Raw genomic sequence first — 21,627 nt, 5'->3', positions numbered from 1 at the left:
TGTAAATTGCCTCTGTTATAGGTGGCTCAAGGCAGAATTGCAGGATCTTGATGGTTATTGCAATACAATGGGTGACAAGGAATGGGATTGTTTTGTGCAGTACATCAGGAAGCTAATGCTGCAGGAGAGGTGTAGGAAGTCTTTGTAAAAGTTACCTGGGCAGGTACATGGTAGGAAAGGTTTACAGGCCAGATGTAAGCATAAGGGATTATTTTTGACTTAAATCTTGGTTAACATGATTTCTATGATGCATGACACTATTCAGTTTAAATGCATTATTACAAGTACATGATGTAATTCCCTCTCAAAATCGGAACATAACCAACAACAATACAACTCAATGCAATCACAGGTTTGCCAAACAATTATTTTAGATACTTCTCACCTGTGCTTCAGTAGAACAGTGGTAGATGGCGTTCTGATGGACAGTCTGCAAATGTTTGATGATGCATTTGTGTCCAAATGCCCATCCAATCTGCAATAAATCAAGTAGTACTGCAAAATCTGTAACATCTAGCAGTATTTTAGAAAATAAAATATAAATCCATGCGTGGAGCCAGAAGAAATTGGAGAGAACTTAAATGCATTCTTGTATCTGTATTTATTCAGGAGGTGGATACAGAGTCTAGAGAAGTAAGGCAAAACGGTATCAACTTCATGAACTCTACACAGATTACAGAGGAGGTGTTTGCTGCCTTGAAGCAAATTAGGGTGGATAAATCCCCAGGGCCTGACAAGGTGTTCCCTTGGACCCTGTGGAAGGCAAGTGCAGAAATTGCCAGGGCCCTATATTTAAATCATCCTTAGCGACAGGTGAGGTAAAGGACTGGAGGATAGCCAATGCTATTCCACAGTTCAAGGAAGGCTTTAAAAATAAACCAGGAAAGTATAGGCTGGTGAGTCTGACATCAGCAGTGGGAGAGATATTGGTAAGTATTCTAAGAGACTGGATATATAAATATTTGGATAGATATGGACTAATTAAGGATAGTCAGCATGGCTTTGTGCATGGTAGGTTGTGCCTAACCAATCTTATAGAGCTTTTCGAGGAAATTAGCAGGAAACTTGATGAAGGCCAAGCAATGCATGTTTTCTACATGGACTTTAGCAAGGCATTTGACAAGGTACCACATAGAAGGTTGGTCAAGAAGGTTCAATCACTCAGCATTCAAGATGAGGTAGTAAATTGGATTAAACCTTGGCTTTGTGGGAGAAGCCAGAGAGTGGTGGTAGATGGATGCCTCTCTGACTGGAGGCCTGTGACTAGTCAAGTGCCACAGGGATCAAGGCTGAGTCCATTGATGTTTGCCATCTATATCAATGACCTGGATGATAATGATGTTAGCTCAATCAGCAAATTTGCGGATGACACCAAGATTGGGAGCGTAGTGGACAACAAGAAAGACTATCATGGCTTACAGCAGGATCTGGACCAGCTGGTAAAATGGGCTGAAAAATGACAGTTGGAATTTATTGCAGACAAGTGTGAGTTGTTGCACTTTGGTAGGATCAACCAGGGTAGGTCTTACATGGTGAATGGTAGGGCACTGAGGAGTGCGATAGAACAAGGGGATCTGGGAATGCAGGTCCATCAATCATTGAAAGTGGCATCACTGATAGGGTCGTAAAGAAAGCTTTTGGCACATTCGTCTTCATAAATCAAAGTACTTAGTACAGGAGATGGGATGTTACTTTGAATTGTACAAGACATTGGTGAGACCTAATTCGGAGTATTGTGTGCAGTTTTGGTTACCTACTTACAGGAAAGATGTAAATAAGGTTGAAAGAGTATAGAGAAAATTTGTAAAGATGTTGCCAGGCCTGGAGGACTTGAGTTATATAGAGAGTGAATAGGTTAGGACTTAAAATCCATTACTTTACAAGGAACAGAGGAGATCTGATAGAGGTATACAAAATTATGAAAGGTATAGAAAGCCAGACCAAATGATGCATGTGAGCTTGATTTCAACATTTAAGTGAAGCTTGGATACGTACATGGATGGTAGAGGTATGGAGGGCTATGGTACCAGTACAGGTTGATTGGAGTAGGCAGTTTAAATAGCTCAGCATGGACTAGATGGGCCAAAAGGCCTGTTTCTATGATGTACTTTTCTATGACTAAATGGTTTATAACAAATTTGTACAGAATTCCTACTAAAATAATCTCATTTTATTTCAGAGGCATAATTTCAGAACTTTTAACAGCTGTAATCCATTAGCAAACCAACTATGTGCAACATCCCAATTACAAGCAACATGCTGAGCTCAGAAGGTTAATTTCTTCTTGTATTTCTAACTACATTGGCTGAGTCACAGTGCCAATGGACCAGGTGTTAAATTTGTAAAATGTAGTAGATCTCAAGCCCATTTCATTGCAGTGGATCTCAGATTCTGCACAGCTCTATCTACTGTCCAGTTAACAACAATTTAATTATACTGAAAACAAATTTATGATTTGATCCAAACCCAAACTGGTTGCCTACATTTTTACACAGAAATTGTATTAATGCCACAAGTAAATGGTACTAATTAGCTCTGTTAATTAATAGATTATTCATTTGTAAAATATTTTTCCAGCTCACCTTCCATCCTGTAGCACTGAAAGATTTTCCTGCACTCCCAACAGTGATGGTTCGTTCCCACATCCCAGGCAAGCTGGCTAGGAATGCAAGTACAAGAGGAAACTAATTAGAGGCAGAAATATGTGCATGTACAAGAATGTAGGAAGAGCCACTAAAAATCTCTGCATGTTTCCACATTGGAGCCTTATTAGTACATTAACAGACATTTTGCAGCCATAGAAGTATAGTAGTTGAACACAATTTACAATTGCGAACAGATTTTCCAAACAGTGCATGCCATTGGCAGTTTGTAATATAGTGCAACCTCAGGAAATATTCACAGTTCAAAGTAAATTTATTATCAAAGTACATGTACTTTATGTCACCATATACAACCTTGAGATTAGTCTTCTTGCAGGCATATCAGTAACCATAATAGATCAATGAATGACCACACCAACAGGGCAACAGACTGTACAGATACAAAAGAACAGTTCAGTGATAGGGCAAGTTGTTGTTTTGTATAGCAGGTGTTTTTCTCTTCACATTTATAATTGTTTTTTGTCAACCCACTGTGTTGGGCACGTGGCCAAGTGGTTAAAGCGTTTGTCTAGTGATTTGAAGGTCACTAGTTTGAGCCTCAGCTGTGGCAGCATGTTTGCGTCCTTGAGCAAGGCACTTAATCACACATTGCTCTAGTCTGAGCGAGGAGTGGGGCCCCACACAGACTTCCAATCTGCGCCTTGAAAATGCCTGACGCAGGCCTCTCATGGTCTGAGGGGATGTTCCCCCTTTGTCAAGCCAGTACTCCAGCTCGAGGCCATATCAATGGACTACAGCAAAACTGTCTCGGATCTTGGTGAGGGCATGTTTGAACCAAGTGGAAGACATCCTGGGTTGGGGCACCACAGGGGCAAGCTGGGGTTTATCGGGCACCCCATCAATGTAGTGTTTGCGCTGTTAGGACAAGTGAAGGTGAGTGAAGTTACCCCCTCTGGTTCAAGAGTCTGATGGTTGAATGGTATTAACTTCCTGAACCTGATGATGTAAGTTCTAAGGCTCCTGTACCTTCTTTCTGAAGGTAGCTGTGAGAAGAGAGCATAACCTGGATGGTGGGGATCCCTGATGATGGATGCTGCCTTCCTGTGACAATGCTCTATGTAGATGTGCTCAATGGTGGGGAGGGCTCTTTCTATGATGGGTTGGGTCGTAAAATTCTTGTAGGATTTTCCATTCAAGGGGCATTTGTGTTTCCATACCAGTCTGTGATGCAGTCAGTCAATATACTCTCCACGGCACATCTAAAGGCGCTTATAAGTTTTAGATGTCATGCCAAATCTTCACAACTTCTAAGGAGTTTGGCATAGCATTGTGGGCTGAAAGGTCTGTATTGTGCTGTAGGTTTTCTATGTTCTAAGCAGAGGCACTTCCAAGCTTCCTTCGTAATTGTACTTACATGCAATTATACTGCCCTTATATTAAATAGTGCAATTATATTATATATTACTTAGTTAAAATTAGTGGTGTGCCTGTTTCTGCACAACCACCAATAATAACTGGATCAGACTTTACACAAACGATAAATCAAATTTAAAAACAGCAAATCTTTTGAATTTATAGATCACTTTAAATTCTACTCCAGAGTGGAACCAGAACTAGAAAATGAGAGACTGGCTCTGGTAACCGATTTATGTAAAATAAAAAGATTTTGATGAGGCTGCTGAAGGGGCTGAGTGGAAATTCTAGAGCACAAATGCTGGTAGCTGAGGAGTTTGGTGGGGAGGTGGAGGAGAAGGACAAAACAAAAAAAAAGAAAATACCAACAGTCATGAATGTGGAATACTCAGGAGGTGATAAAGAGCTCTGCAAGGCTGGAGATATGGAGAGAGGTAAACTTTAAAAATGATCAAGTGGTGACTCAGGCTTCAATACAAATTCATCAAGAAATAAAAAAAGTAACCAAGGTTTCTGAAAGTGAAACTTGAGCAGCTGAGTTTCTGAAAAACTGGAGTTTATCAGTGATAGAAAAGGAGAAAGAAAACAAATGAATTATATAATCTGGCAAAAGTGATGTCATCTCAGCAGTGAAGGGTTGAGGCACAGATAGACATAGTTGGTGCTATGTGGAGGTTAAATAATGAAAAGTCTAGGTCAACCAAGAAGTCTATTCTGTAGTATACTTTAAAATAAAAACTTAGCCCAGAAGGCACATAAATCAAAAGCAGGAGAAAGGTGGCTGCAGCCAAAGATACTTAGCTTCAGTTTTTCACATCAAGTTGAAAAAGTTTATTCAAAACTGGATGTCAGACAAGCTAACGGAAATAATATAAATAATATAAACATGAAACAGTGGAAAGAGTTGGGTGTCATCAGATTAAGCCAACCCTCTACTTGGAATTTTGATAGCATAATGGTTGGAGTAACGTTATTACATTGCAGAGTGTTCCGGAGCACTGTTCCCTCTTATATTAAATATAATTATGGAGAAGGATAGGTCTGGACCCAGGGTTGAGATTTTTAATTGCAGAAAGGCTAACTTTGAGGAGATGCGAAAGGATTTAGAAGGAGTAGATTGGGACAATTTGTTTTGTGGGAAGGATGTAATAGAGAAATGGAGGTAATTTAAAGGTGAAATTTTGAGGGTACAGAATGTTTATGTTCCTGTTAGGTTGAAAGGAAAGGTTAAAAGTTTGAGAGCCATGGTTTTCAAGGGATATTGGAAACTTGGTTTGGAAAAAGAGAGATATCTACAATAAATATAGGCAGCATGGAGTAAATGAGGTGCTCGAGGAATATAAAGAATGTAAAAAGAATCTTAAGAAAGAAATTAGAAAAGCTAAAAGAAGATATGAGGTTGATTTGGCAAGTAAGGTGAAAATAAATCCAAAGGGTTTCTACAGTTATATTAACAGCAAAAGGATAGTGAGGGATAAAACTGGTCCCTTAGAGCAGGGGTCCCCAACCTTTCTTGCACCGCGGACCAGTTTAATATTGACAATATTCTTGCTGACCGCCCGGGGGGGGTTGGTGGGGTGGTGTTCAAGTAGGGTTAAACTCACCTCAACATGTCTTTTACAGTTAGTGTTGCCAGCTTTCTCACTCCCAAATAAGAGACAAAAGTAGCAGTCAAATCCTGACAAAGGGTCCCGGCCCAAAACGTCGACTGTACCTCTTCCTATAGATGCTGTCTGGCCTGCTGCGTTCACCAGCATTTTTTGTGTGTGTTGATGGGACACTTGTGTTTACCTTGAGAAAGACTACCATGACCATGAAGCCTTGTATAGGCACCTGTGTGCGCATGTGTGATGTGCGCATGCACGTACGTGCCGATTTTCCCCCCACAAATCGGTTTTGCCTTAATCTTCCCGACTACGCTGTACATACATTATTTCTACTTTATATAGGCTGTGTATTTATCATATCATTCCTGCTTTTACTATATGTTAGTGTTATTTTAGGTTTTATGTGTTATTTGGTATGATTTGGTAGGTTATTTTTTAGGGTCTGGGAACACTCAAAAATTTTTCCCATATAAATTAATGGTAATTGCTTCTTCGCCTTACGCCATTTCGGCACGAAAGGTTTCATAGGAACGCTCTACCTTAGTGGGGGAAATACGGGACAAGGGCGGTCCTGTATGGGACAAACCAATTTAGCCCAATATACGGGATGTCCCGGCAAATACGGGATAGTTGGCACCCCTATGTTCAAGTTCAACAGTGCGAGACAGGGAATGGGGAAAAGTGCAGCTGACTCATATCGTTTCCTCGTGGCCTGGTAGCACATGCTTTGTGGCCTGGTGGTTGGGGACCACTGCCTTAGAGAATCAGGGAGGACAGTTATGTGTGGAGCCAAAAGAGATCGGAGTGGTTCTGAACAATTTCTTCGGTATTCACTAAGGAGAAGGATATTGAATTGTGTAAGATAAGGGAAACAGGTAGGGAAATTATGGAAACTATGATGATTAAAGAAGAGGAAGTACTGGCGCTTTTAAGGAATATAAAAGTGGATAAGTCTCCGGGTCCTGACAAAATATTCCCTAGGACCTTGAGGGAAGTTAGTGTGGAAATAGCAGGGGCTCTGACAGAAATATTTCAAATGTCATTAGAAACGGGGATGGTGCCGGAGGATTGGCGTATTACTCATGTTGTTCCATTGTTTAAAAAGGGTTCTAAGAGTAAACCTAGCAATTATCGGCCTGTGAGTTTGACATCAGTGGTGGGTAAATTGATGGAAAGTATTCTTAGAGATGGTATATATAATTATCTGGATCGACAGGGTCTGATTAGGAACAGTCAACATGGATTTGTGCATGGAAGGTCATGTTTGACAGATCTTACTGAATTTTTTGAAGAGGTTACTAGGAAAGTTGACGAGGGTAAAGCGGTGGATGTTGTCTATATGGACTTCAATAAGGCCTTTGACAAGGTTCCACTCGGAAGGTTAGTTAGGAAGGTTCAATCGTTAGGTATTAATATTGAAGTAGTAAAATGGATTCAGCAGTGGCTGGATGGGAGACGCCAGAGAGTAGTGGTGGATACCTGTTTGTCAGTTTGGAGGCTGGTGACTAATGGTGTGCCTCAGGGATATGTACTGGGTCCAATGTTGTTTGTCATATACAGCAATGATCTGGATGATGGGGTGGTAAATTGGATTAGTAAGTACGCAGATGATACTAAGATAGGTGGAGTTATGGATAATGAAGTAGGTTTTCAAAGCTTGCAGACAGATTTAGGCCAGTTAGAAGAGTGGGCTGAAAGATGGCAAATGGAGTTTAATGCTGATAAATGTGAGGTGCTACATTTTGGTACGAGTAATCAAAATAGGACATACATGGTAAATGGTAGGGCATTGAAGAATGCAGTAGAACAGAGGGATCTAGGAATAATGGTGCATTGTTCCCTGAAGGTGGAATCTCATGTGGATAGGGTGGTGAAGAAAGCTTTTGGTATGCTGGCCTTTATAAATCAGAGCATTGAGTATAGGAGTTGAGATGTAATGTTGAAATTGTACAAGGCATTGGTAAGGCCAAATTTGGAGTATTGTGTACAGTTCTGGTCACCGAATTATAGGAAGGATGTCAACAAAATAGAGAGAGTACAGAGAAGGATTACTAGAATGTTGCCTGGGTTTCGTCACCTAAGTTACAGAGAAAGGTTGAACAAGTTGGGTTTTTATTCTCTGGAGCGTAGAAAGTTGAGGGGGGACTTGACAGAGGTATTTAAAATTATGAGGGGGATAGATAGAGTTGACATGGATAGGCTTTTTCCATTGAGAGTGGGGGAGATTCAAACAAAAGGACATGAGTTGAGAGTTAAAGGGCAAAAGTTCAGGGGTAACATGAGGGGGAACTTCTTTACTCAGAAAGTGGTAGCTGTGTGGAATGAGCTTCCAGCAGAAGTGGTTGAGGCAGGTTCGATGTTGTCATTTAAAGTTAAATTGGATAGCTATATGGACAGGAAAGGAATGGAGGGTTATGGGCTGAGTGCAGGTCAGTGGAACTAGGTGATAGTAAGAGTTCGGCATGGACTAGAAAGGCCGAGATGGCCTGTTTCTGTGCTGTAATTGTTATATGGTTAAGTTGCATGGGTGCACGGCCATGCAGTAATTGAAACACTCCTACACACTTAGCCTTTGTTGCTGTGCAGCTGGAATTTTCTTTTACATAATGTTAATATAATCATGAAATTATGTTAATATAATTGTGCAATATCCTATAATTATTTGTTAATGAATATAATCTATATTTTTCTCTAAATAATAAATTTACCACAATCTTTACTTTGAAACAGTTTAGAGCTTCACCATATTTACATTGTGTTTCAAGTTACAACACTGTTACAAATTGTAGCAATAAACACAGAATGGAAGTTAGTAGCCTATTGTTAATAAACCACCTACCAGCCTGCTGAACGCCGATGCTGTCTAGTCAAAACATTTTATTTTTGACATTGTGCCTGTCAGTTGTTTTGACTGTCTGACATTGTTTACTTGTGTTGTGAGTTGGGGTCTGTAATGTGCATATTACAAAAAAAATTAAGATGCTGCACAGTTTTCAGGGCAGGTGAAATTGTCCTGCTCAGAGCAATGGTTGGCCCACACAGCTGTAAAAAAAAAAAGAGGAAATGGTGTTCTGGATTTCAGAGTTCAATTCTGGCACCGCCTGTAAAGCATTTCTGTACATGTTCAAATTTAGTTTTCATTCAACTATTCATGAATACTTATGAATACAGCCAAAATAAGACAGTGTTACTCTGGGACCAAGGTGCAAAATACAGTACCAACAGTCACACATATTGGGACATGAATGTTGCAGAAGTCTGCAGTTGAACACATCTTATGCTCTCCCTGTGAACCAAATGGGATTCCCCCAATTGCTCCAGTTTCCTCCAACAATATGTACCAGTTAGGAGGTTAATTGGTCATTGCAAGTTGTCTTGGGATTAGGTTAGTATTAAATAGTTGGGTTGCTGGGCAGTGCAGCATTTGGACCAAAAGGGCCTGTTCCTCGCTGGCGGAACAGACTCAATGGGCCAAATGGCCTAATTCTTCTCCTATATCTTATGGTCTATTATCTAAATGGGGAGAAGTTTCAAACTTCAGAGGTACAGAGGGACTTAGGAGTCCTCATGCAAGACTCCAAGGAGGTTAATTTACAGGTTGAGTCTAAGGTAAAGAAGGCAAATGCAATCTTGGCAATTATTTCAAGGGGAATAGAATATAAAAGCAAGGAGATAATGCTGAAACTTTATACGACATGAGTCAGGCCACACTTGGAGTATTGTCAACAGTTTTGGGCCCCATATCTCAGAAAGGATGTGTTATCATTGGAGAGAGTCTAGAGGAGGTTCATGAGGATGATTCAAGGAATGAAAGGGTTAACATATGAGGAACATTTAGCAGCTTTGGGCTGGAACTCACTGGAATTTAGAAGAATGCGAGGGAAATCATACTGAAACCTACCAAATGTTGAAAGGACTAGATAAGGTGGATATAGAGAGGATATTTCCTCTGCTGGGGGTATCCACAGCCTCAAACTTAAGGGGCGACCTTTTAGAATAGAGGTAAGGAGGATTTTTTTTAGCCAGAGAGTAGTAAATCTCTGGAATGTTTTGCCACAGACTGCGGTGGAGGCCAAGTCTGTGCGTGTATTTAAGGCAGAAGCTGATCATTTCCTGATCAGTCAGGGCATCAAGGGATATGGCGAGAGGGCAGGTGTATAGAGTTGAGTGGGATCTGATATCAGCCATGATGGAATGGCGAAGCAGACTTGATGGGCTGAATGGCCTACTTCTGCTCCTATGTCTTACGGTCTTAAGATGCTATAAATGAAGACCATCATCCTTTTTATTAATTTGCAAGAAGCTTGATGAGGAAGAATTAGTGTTTGACATGTTCAACATCAGTCCTTCAGCATCTCTCCCTGCAGGACCAAATCAATGATATTTCTAAAATCATTTATTTCCTACTTCTTACAACTTAAACATTTCTAAAAACAGCTGATCTTCCTTCCTATGGTACCATTGCTTAAAATTCCTCAGCCCCAATCTTCTACCTTCTCCTCGTATCACTTCATGCCCTGACCAATCAAGAATCTATCAACTTCTGCCTTAAATATACATGAAGACTTGGCTTCCACATCTACCTGTGGCAAAGAGTTCCACAGATTTCCCACTCTCTGGCTAAAGAAATTCCTCCTCATATCTGTTCTAAAAGGATGCCCCTCTATTCTGAGGCTGTGTCCTCTGGTCTTAGACCCTCCCACCATTGGATACATTATCTCCACATCCTTTCTGTCAAGACCTTTCACCATTCAATAGGTTTCAATGAGGTCACCCCTCATTCTTCTGAATTCTAGAGAATACAGGCCAAGAGCCATTAAATACTCTTTATATGGAGTCGGACTTCCGGGTCATCAAGGGAATGGCGGCATAAGGAAAAGGTCTCTCGACAAAAAAGGTAAACTGCCCCATAATCGAATTTAGACAAATACTTAATATTGCATAACTATATTAATAAAAGGGGCAAGGATGATGTCTAAGAACAAGATTAAAAAGTCCGCTCCGAAGGCTGATAAACATAAAGAGACGCAGCAAGGCGACGGGCCTAGCTCCCCCACGGCAAGCCAGGATGGAGATAATGAGGGAGAATCGGTGACTCTGTCCTTGATTCTCGGAGAGATTCGCAAGTTCCGACAAGATAACAGCAAACAGCTGGAAGATATTAAAGGAGAAATAGTAAAAACTAACTCGCAGATAGATGAAGCCGAAGCGAGGATTGTTGGAATTGAAGAGAAGCTGCAAAACGCAGAGGAGGTGATAGCAGAAATGCTGAAGCTGCAAGACCAGCTCCAGTGGAAACTAATAGATCAAGAAGGCCGCTCGAGAAGGGAAAATGTGAGGATTTACGGAGTTCCCGAAGGAACTGAAGGTAAACCCGGATTGATGATTCCCTTCGTGGAGAAGCTACTTAGAGAGAACTTTGATATACCGGCTGCAAAAGACCTACAGATAGAAAGAGCTCACCGCGCGTTGGCACCACAGCCTCCAGCAGGCGCCCAGCCCAGATCGATTCTGGTCAGATTTCTCAGTTACAGAATGAAGGAAGAGGTGCTTAAAAGGGCATGGCAAAAGAAAGGTTTCATGTGGAACAACTGTAAAATCAGTTTAGACCACGATGACGCACCGGGGATTCTTGCCAGACGGAAGGAATATACGGAAACACGGAGAGTCCTGAAGGAAAACAACATCAGATTCCAGACCCTGTATCCAGCTCAGCTGAGAGTCTTTTACGACGAAGGGACAAAAACTTACGCTATGGTGGAGGAGGCAACATTGGACCTGGCAGACCGGGGACTACCTATTAAAGTTATCACCCAACTGGAGTCGCTACTGGAGAGGATTCGGCAGAAGTCGTAGCAGTTAGTGGGGCGAGGACGCTCCACTCGAACCAGAGTGTCAAACTACAAGGAAAAGCTGCAAATATTCAGACGCGAATGTACAGAGAACACAGATTAATTAAGAGAAATGACTGAAAAGAGTAAATCGGACTTAAAGGTAAAATGAAAACTGGTAACTGAAAATAAACTAGACGGAATAACTTGAATGATAGCAATATGGTTGAGACATAAATAGGAGAAAATTCTCTATGATTATTCAAACTGCTGAGGGCCCTCTAACACAGGGTGAAGATAGAGGTTATCCCTCTGAACTGAGGCGGGTCGGTGCTCAGGCCTCACTGTGGGAAGTCGGGAAAAATTTTCAAATGTTGCACGTTCAAAAATGTCTAGGGTGTGGTTATATGTCTTAGTTTACTGTTGAGAAGGGATTGCTTACTGATTGGTTAGAAAAGGAGAGTGTTTTTTTTCTACTAGAGAAAAATGCAAACTGAATTGGTAAAAATAATTTCCTATAATGTTAATGGGGTTTTGAATCCAATTAAAAGAAATAAGATTATGTCTAAATTGAAAAAAGAGAGGGCACAAATAGCTTTCCTCCAGGAAACACATATGAGCCAACCTGAACATGGAAAATTAAAAAGAATGGGCTTTAAGCATGTATTTTATTCATCATATAAATTGAGTCACAAAAGAGGGGTAGCTATTTTAATATCAAGTACTCTTAATTATGAACATATTTCAGAGACTAGAGACAAAGAAGGACGGTTCGTAAAAATCACAGGAAGAATAGAAGGTACAGAAATAACATTGCTGAATGTTTATGCTCCTCCAGGTTGTGAATGGTCATTTTATAGACACATTTTTGACCTAATGGTCAGTTCTCAAGGGGTAGTAATTTGTGGAGGGGATTTTAATATTAGATTAAATCCTATATTAGATTCTTCAAGAATAGTTACTCAGAATAAACCTCTGACTCGGAAAGTGAATTCATTGATGGAGGAGTTGGGAATTATAGATGTCTGGAGGGAATTACACCCTACTAGTAAAGATTATACATATTACTCTTTCCCTCATTCAGCCTATTCAAGGATAGACTATCTCTTTATCTTTAATACAGATAGACTCAGGATAAAAAACTGTAATATTGCAACAATTGATCTGTCGGATCATAGCCCAGTCTCTATGTCTCTAATCCTGGAAAGGAAAATGAGGAAAACACTATGGAGGCTAAACTCACATATACTCAATAACCCGAAAGTAATGGAGAGATTAAGGAGAGAAATCAAAGAATATCTAGACCTTAATGACACGGGAGAAACATCACCAGTGATCTTATGGGATACATTGAAAGCTGTACTGAGGGGGAAAATTATTTCCATTACCACTCACATGAAAAAAATCAATGCACAAAAATTAGCAGACTTTCAAGGAAAATTAAAACAACTTCAAGTTGTAGATAGCAACAAAAGTAATTCAAATCGAAAACAGGAAATTAGGAAATTGCAAAGTGAAATTGACGATATTTATACGTTGGAAACTCAAAGAAATTTTCTTTACCTCAGACAAAAGAATTATGAAGTAGGAGGTAAATCAGCTAGATTATTAGCATATAAATTACGAAAACAACAAGCAGACAATACAATTCATAAAATAAAGAATCCAACGACAAAGCTTGTGGAGAGTACAATAGGGAAAATTCAAGAGAGTTTTGAAACATATTATCGAGAGCTGTACTCCCAACCCCGGGCCCCCAATGAGCCCTATATAGACAGTGTATTGAATTTTTTAGATCTACCTAAACTTACAGATTTACAAAATGAAAGTTTATTAGAACCAGTAACTGTCAAAGAACTGAACGTGGCCATCTCTAGGTTAAAGGCTGGAAAGTCCCCGGGTTCTGATGGGTTTACCTCAGAGTGGTACAAGTCCCTGAAGACACAGTTAGCCCCATTACTGCTTAACACCTTTAATTGGATCTTGCAGAGAGGAGAAACTCCACCTTCCTGGAGAGAAGCCATTATTTCAGTTATCCTAAAGAGGGTAAAGATAAACTAGAATGTGGCAATTATCGGCCAATTAGTGTTCTTAATTTAGATTACAAACTATTTACATCTATATTAGCGCGCAGATTGGAAAAGCTTTTACCTGGCCTAATCCACTTAGACCAGACTGGATTTATTCAACAAAGACAAACACAGGACAACATAAGGAGAACTCTGCACATATTAGAACAGGTTAATAAGAACGAGACAGAGACAATGGTAGTAGGATTGGACGCTGAGAAAGCTTTTGATTCGGTTAGTTGGGCATTCCTATACAGAGTGTTAGGAAGATTCGGCTTTCAAGAAAAGTTTATTAAAGTAATTCAGACTCTATATGACAGCCCTACAGCCCGAATTAAGATAAATGGGGACCTCTCTGACTCCTTCATCTTAGAGACAGGCACTAGACAGGGATGCCCAATTTCTCCTCTCCTTTTTGCGCTATATATTGAACCGCTTGCCCAACTAATAAGACAGAGCGAAATCGTAAAAGGTATCAAGGTGGCAGGGATTGAACAGAAAGTGGCGTTATTCGCAGATGACATTTTGGTCTATCTGAGTGAACCAGAAAAATCACTTATAGGATTGTTTACACTGTTGGATGACTTTGGGAAAATATCAGGTTATAAAATAAATGTAAAGAAAACGCAGGTTATGTCCCTAAATTATACACCATCCAAAAAATTGCAGGATACATATGATCTTAAGTGGGAAGCTAAATCATTAAAATATTTAGGAATAACCCTGCCGAAGGATCTTTCAACACTGTCACAGGTAAATTATGGGCCATTAATCTCAGAGATAAAAGCAGATATGCATAGATGGAATCTTATCCCCTTTTTAAGTTTAAATTCAAGGATAAATACTATAAAAATTAATATTCTTCCTCGGTTATTGTATCTTTTCCGTACTTTACCGGTGGAGGTGGATGATAATCAATTCAGGGAATGGGACAAATGGATTTCCCGCTTCATTTGGCAAGGAAAGAAACCTAGAATTCGATATAACACCTTACAGTTAGGGAAGGAAGGAGGAGGTATGGTTCTTCCTTGCCTGAGAAATTATTTTTATGCCTCACAGATAACCCCTCTGTTATATTGGTGTAATAGGGAATATAAGGCTAGATGGAAGGAAATAGAATTTGGATTAGTTGACAGTTTTCCTCTTCAGGCCTCAATAGCTGACAAAGGATTGATGGCCCAGTTGGAAAAATTTAAAAACACTTGGATAGATCTTACATTAAAAGTATGGCAGAAGGTGGTTAATTCATGTGGAATTAATAACATGTTAAAACTCTTTAGATGGTGTGCATATGATACCGAATTCCTTCCCAACAGAGGAGATAAAAGATTTGAGCTATGGATAAAGAAAGGTCTTACAACCTACCTCTCATTTATAGATAAAAGAGTATTACAAAGTTTCCAAATCCTGCAGGACAAACATGGCCTAGAACATAATGACTTTTTTAGGTACCTTCAAGTACGAAACTACGTTAACCAGAGTTGTAGATATACAGACCTATCAACAGTAGAATTAGAATTTTTCAAGATTCTGAATTCGGCTTGCAGTTCAATACCTAGTAAATCAGTTTCTCGATTATATAATGCACTCTCCCATGCTAAAAATGTAAATACACTGTATATTAAAGAGAAGTGGGAGAAAGAAGCGAGGTTGGTACTTTCAGAGGAGGCTTGGGAGAAAATCTGCAGCTTTCAATGGTCCTCGACTAATTCTTTGACTTGGAGAGAACATTGCTGGAAAAACATTATAAGATACTTCAAGACCCCATATCAGGAAAAATATAAAGATACAAATGTGATGTGTTGGAGAAGGTGCAGCTCCAAGGAGGCAAATCATTTTCATATTTTTTGGGATTGCCCTAAATTAAGTCTATTTTGGGAAGGTATTCATAGAACATTAGTTAAGGTGCTTAGGTCCCAGATACCTCTGAACTTTGAGACGCTCTATTTGGGGCATGTATTGTTTCTTGAACAGAAGGAAGATATAAAGTTGCTGCAGGTCCTCTTAGCGGCAAGTAAGAAATCAATCACTAGAAAATGGCTAAATCCAATACCACCTACATTAGAAGATTGGTACGAAATTATCTTGGAAATATTTAAAATGGAAAAGTTGACTTACTCCCTGAGAACTCAAAAAGAAAAATTTTATCAAATCTGGAATAAATGGATTGAATATATAACCCCAATGCGAGCAGACTTTAGATGACTCTCCTAATGATTTATACTGCTCTTCTCATCAACACAGTAATATTGCTAACGTAAGCACCCCTAGTCTAAATGTTTGTTTTTTTTTTGTTTTCTTTTGGAAAATAGAGCATTAACACAAGTAAAGGGAAAGATTTGGGAAAGGGATAAAAAAAATGAAAAAATTAAGTAAATAAGTACATAGGGATTGAAAAATTATGTCTGCGGGCAGGAGCAAGCATGAACAAATTAGGATATAAATACCTACAATGGTTGATACATAGGCTTATATACAATATTTTGGACCAGTGGAAATGGTCCAGAAGGGTTATATGGAAACTATTATTACCATTTTTCTTAACAACTAATTCCATTACATAGCCTAATAGGTTAGATTTACCACAGTACATAATTATCTACTTAAATGTTTATTTTCCTTTTATATCATCTCAATGTGTACTTAAGAATGTATAAATAATTGTAGATTTATTCATATAAAAAAATGGAAAAGGTTATGTGTGGAAAAAGTACATATTTGTGAATTCCTTATCCAAATAAAAATAAAATTTTTTAAAAAATGCTCCTTATATGACCAGCTATTTAATCCTGAAATCATTTTTGCAAACCTCCTTTGAACCCTCTCCAGTTTCAGCACATCCCTTCAAAGATTAGGGACCCAAACCTCACAATACTCCAAGTGAGGCCTCACCAGTGCTTTAGAAAATTTCAACATAACACCCTTGCTTTTATTTTCTAGTCCCCTCTTGAAATGAATGTTAACATTGACCTTTAGGGAATTCTGCACAAGGACTCTCTTCGATTCTCAGTTTTTTTGTATGTTCTCTCCATTTAGAAAATAGTCAACCCTTTCATTTCTTTTACCAAATTGCATGACCATATGCTTTCCAAACTATATTCCATCTGCCATTTCTTTACCCATTCTCCTAATCTGTCTTCCTCAAAACTAGCTGCCCCTCCACCTATCTTCATATCATCTGCAAACTGTGCAACAAAGCCATCAATTCCATCATCCAAATCATTGACATATAATGTAAAAAGAATCAGTCCCAATACAGACTCATGTGGAACACCACTAGTTACCAGCAGCCAGCCAGAAAAGGCTCCCTTCATTCCCATCCTTTGCCTTCTGACAATCAGCTACTGCTTTATCCATGCTAGAATATTTCCTGTAATACCATGGGCTCATAGTTTGTTAAGCAGCCTCATGTGTGGCCTTCTGAAAATCTAAGTACACAACATCAACCTATTCTCCTTTGTCTATCTTGCTTGTTATTTCTTCAAAGAATTCCAACTGATTTGTCAGGCAAGGTTTTCCCTTGAGGAAACCATGCTGACTACAGACACAAACCAAATGAAACTTTTGACAGAAAATTTGCGAAAGATTACATTTTGATAGGAAGAATAAGGCAATATATGAGGCAACTGCAAGACACAAATCTGAAAAGGTACAAGTGCAGAAGGACAGGAGCTTCTGTATTTAAGTTATTGAAAGTGATGGGGTAGGCTAAAAAGCAGCCAAAAACAGTATCATACAATATCCTGGGCAAAAGATTACAAGAGCAAGGAATCATTATGAATCTTTATAACAAATTAACTCCACCACACCTGAATAAAAGTCTCTTCATCCAGGTCAAAAAACCTTTTTTGTTCTAATTCTATTCTTTCTTATAAAAGCAGTCTATATAATTTACCTTTTATTTGTGAATACTATGTATCTAATATCACAATACACTCAACTTTAACTTTGTCTGGGCCCCATGCTGAAGTAAAGATGCTTATTTATCTGTTAATATTATTTGCATTTTTTTGTACTTGTACAGTTTGTCTTCTTTTGCACATTGGTTGGTTCCTAGTCTTTGTGTATAGTTTTCATTGAATTGAATTTATTTTTTACATCCTTCACATACACGAGGAGTAAAATTCTTTATGTTACACCTCCGTCTGAATGTGCAATGTGCAAATTACAGTATAGTAATTTGTAATAAATAGTATGTACAGTAAGATATACCACAGAACAGTCAATATAGCTTAGAAATAAAATTGTGTCAGCAGGAATTAATCAGTCTGATGGCCGGTTGGAAGACGACATCCCACAGCCTGTTGGTCCTGGCTTTAATGCTGCAGTACCATTTCTCAATGGCAGCAGCTGGAACAGTTTGTGGTTGGGTTGACTCAGGTCCCCAATGATCCTTCTGGTTCTTTTAATCCATCTATTGCTGTAAATATCTTGAATAGTGGGAAGTTCACATCTACAGATACGCTGGGCTGTCTGCACCACTCTCTGCAGAGCCCTGCAATTGAGGGAAGTACAGTTCCCATTCCAGACAGTGATACAGCCAGTCAGGATACTCTCAATCGTGCCCCTGTAGAAATGGTTCTATTGTATTTCCCTGTTCTACTGTGAATGCCTGCAAGAAAGCAACCTTGGGGTAGTATATGGTGACATACAGTACTGTGCAGAAGTCTTAGGCACATATATATAGCTGGGGTGCCTAAGATTTTGCACAGAACTGCATTTGTCAACATGGAGCGGAGAGCAAGTCTGCAAATCTGGCAGGAGCAAAGAATGTTGGGAATGGTGAAGGTGGCGTTGTGGGAGGGTTATGTGACAGGTAGTGGAGAAGGAGAACTAGGAGCAGGTGTTAGCGCAGATACAGACACACCCAGCCCTGAGACACCTGATTCCAAACAAAAGGCTTTTTGATCATTACAGAATGTCTCTTTGGTGATTCCTGCTCCCTTCCCCTTTTCCCAACCATGATTCCCCTCTCCCTGCCCTCTTCCCACACCGTCCACAATAGAGACCCATACCAGAATCAGGTTTATCATCACTCACGCATGTCATGAAACTAGTTTTTTTGTAGCAGCAGTACAATGCAATACATAAAATTACTACAAACAATACTGTGCACAAGTCTTAGACACCCTAGCAATATATATGTGCCTGAGACTTTTGCACAGTACAGTATACAGTACATACTTCGATAATATATTTACTTCGAACTTTGAGATGCGAGGCCTCAGATGAACGCAAAAGAAATTTGACAAAATGATTCCTGAGATGAGGGTTTATTTACTTCCATAAACAGGAGGAGATAGGGCCTCTGCAAAGGAAGGGGTTCAGTGGGGATCTGACAGATTCCAGACAGTAGATAGTGAATTGGTTACCATGGCAGAAGGGTTAAGAACCAGATAATGCAGAATGAAAATAATTGACAAAAGAACCAAGAAAAAATATATATACATGCACTGGATTGTACTGGCAGGGGCAAGTGGTGGTGGCAGGTTAAATCATTCAAAGAAAGAATTAAAGTACTCAAAAGGGAAAAATAACAAGAGTCAGAGGACAAGAGAAATGAGACGACTTGTTTTGGACTTGCTTGGAGTCAGCATAAAGTTGTTGAGCTTCTTTGTAAGTTTATTAACATTTAGCCTGTTTGTGATAGAATTTTGCGTATAGAACAGAGAAAGAGCATGAGCTTTGAAGGGTTTGGGACAATGCAAGATTAAACCCAATGAACCAGAAGCATTGAAGATATCAGCTAACACGAATACTTGGAAAGGATCAGGAATTAATCCAGCAAGAGACCTGAGATGCAGGAGATAGATGAAAACAAAGTGAACTTATGTGGGGATGATAGCAATTCAAGGCTAAAATAATGGAGTAGTCAGGGAAAGAGGAGCCAATCAGCATAGGTATTCTCTTTCTGCTAATATCTGCAAACAGGAAAACCCTCACATATTAAGGTTGAAGAGGCAGTGAATTGAGGCTCAATGTCTCAATAGAAAGGATGGTCTTAAACATTTGGTGTTGGAACAATAAATGAGAAGTTTGCAGAAAGTAACTTACGAATTTAAATTTTTTTAAGTTAGTGTATTAGCAGTGGTCTGACTGGACATCAGTTCAGTAAACAGAAGCTTACAAACACTTTCAGGACTGCTGCAATAAAAGACAGACACTGGTTTTTGTAACCTTCCTAGATTATTATAATCATCCCAATACATAGCTGAATATTAATTAGTGTGAAGTTATGCAACGCACTGCAGTAAACAGAAGGCATTCAATTGTATAAACAAAAACTATTTACGGATGGAGAAGGGACCTCAAATGAGCTGTGTATGCACATAGTACTGATTTCCAAGCAGAGCAAAATAAAGAAACCTTTGAGTCAAGGGCTGCCAGTCCACCTGGAACACTCAATCAGTTGATACATTAGATAAATGTTTAGCTGACCAAGAAGAGAAGGAAATTAAAGAACCTCAAGATTCTTAATTTCAAGAGTTAAAATTAAAGAACCTCTTAAGGTGACTCGGGTCATAAAATGAATTATCTTGCTTTAATTTCTTTAACAAAGTATAACGTAAATCAGATTAATTTCAAGAAAACCTAATGACATCCCACAGTCGAAAGACGTATCAGATAGTTTAATTGGTCATTGTAAATTGTCCAAATTAGCGTTAATTGGGTTTGTCAGGGGTTGCTGGGGTGGTGTGGCTTGAATGGCCTACTCCATGCTGTATTACTAAATAAATAAATGTTATTCATACACATAATCAGAATTACTTAAATGATGCATTCTTACCAATTCGCACGTGCTCATTACCATCGTACACCAGCCACTCATATACCTCATCACTAATACACAAGACATTGTGTTCTATACAGAGATTTGCAATCACTTGCAATTCTTCGCGGTTAAAAACCTAATTTGGAATAAAATTTTAAAAATGTTCAATAATATGTTTGGAGCAGATGTAAATCAACCTAAACTTCCTTTGTTCTTTGTCCTCTGTCCCACCGGATTAATCATTTTTTCATCTTTCACATGGCTCCTCTTTTTAGTCAGGTCACGGAACTGACTCATTTCCTTTTAATCATTAGAGAAGAATGTCCATCACAAAGCAGAACATGCTGTTTTTACGTCTTTTCTCATTCTGATCAAGCCTGGTCACACTGTTTACAATTGTTTGAATAAGCAACAGTTTTTATCAAGTATAATCTCCAGCTTACATTTTCATGGAGAAAATGTTTCTTTTTAAAACCAAGGTAAAAAGACTTTGTGACTAAAAGGCCTGGGTAATAATACAATATGTCACTGAATTAAAATATGATCTGCGTTTATGGAATACCTCATCATACCTTGGGAACATTCCAAAGAGATTTACAGTAAATAAGTATTAAGATGCACGAGAAAAAAGGAGATGTTTTGATGATTTACACTGGATAAGCCAAGTGAACCTTTGTGTTCTCCCACTGGTCCTAGGGCTAATTCTCAGTATCAATCTGAACTACCAGAACAGCAAGAAACTGCTTGGATTGTGAACTGTTATCTGGGACCTGGTCTATTTGTCTCAGACTGATGAAAACCAAGAGAATTTGTTATATGCTGATTCATATGAGTGGAAAACCTTTTAATGCCATATTTTAGTTCCACAAACACTACTTTCAGCATCATAGTCAGAAATTATAGACAATTTATAACAGCAATATTTCTGATATCAAATATATCCAAATGCAATGTGAATAAACCCCTTGGCAAATACTCTCAAGCATCTGGCAGTGCTGACCAGAGACAGTATTCTTCCCCAAGTTTACTCAGCTTGTCAACTTTAACTGAATTCACTGAGAAAAATCCCAATGCCAGGGAGATGGTGAGACAACAGAAAATCTGCAGATGGTGATTGATTTTAGGCAGTAAAGCACTGTGAAGAGTTCTGTATACATTCTGAGACAAGAAGTTGTGGTGGTGGAGGAGTACAAATACTTGGCTGTTCATCTATGACAACAGACTTGACTGGAAAACCAACACCAAGGCTGTTTACAAGAAGGGGATGAGCAGACTCTATTTTCTCAGGAAGATGAGATCCTTCAGTGTGTGCAGCAGGATGTTAGAGATCTT

The 21,627-nt window shown here is 39.1% G+C and overlaps 1 protein-coding gene across 7 annotated transcripts in view; it reads right to left on the bottom strand.

The window, feature by feature from the left end:
* The window catches only part of LOC140186189 (kynurenine--oxoglutarate transaminase 1-like), a 158,571-nt gene that overhangs the window by 14,014 nt on the left and 122,930 nt on the right, over positions 1 to 21,627 (bottom strand). For all 7 annotated transcript variants that reach the window (XM_072240140.1, XM_072240139.1, XM_072240145.1 and 4 more), the window contains 3 exons: positions 20,311 to 20,431; positions 2,583 to 2,659; positions 386 to 475 (listed from right to left, as the gene is read on the bottom strand). In XM_072240140.1, the coding sequence (XP_072096241.1) occupies positions 386 to 475; positions 2,583 to 2,659; positions 20,311 to 20,431 (288 nt within the window). The remainder of the gene's footprint in view (positions 1 to 385; positions 476 to 2,582; positions 2,660 to 20,310; positions 20,432 to 21,627) is intronic.

The sequence above is a fragment of the Mobula birostris genome, chromosome 22 (assembly GCF_030028105.1).
Source record: "Mobula birostris isolate sMobBir1 chromosome 22, sMobBir1.hap1, whole genome shotgun sequence".
NCBI lineage: Eukaryota > Metazoa > Chordata > Chondrichthyes > Myliobatiformes > Myliobatidae > Mobula > Mobula birostris.
Note: the sequence above shows the minus strand (reverse complement) of the source record. Positions and strands in the feature narration are given on the sequence as shown.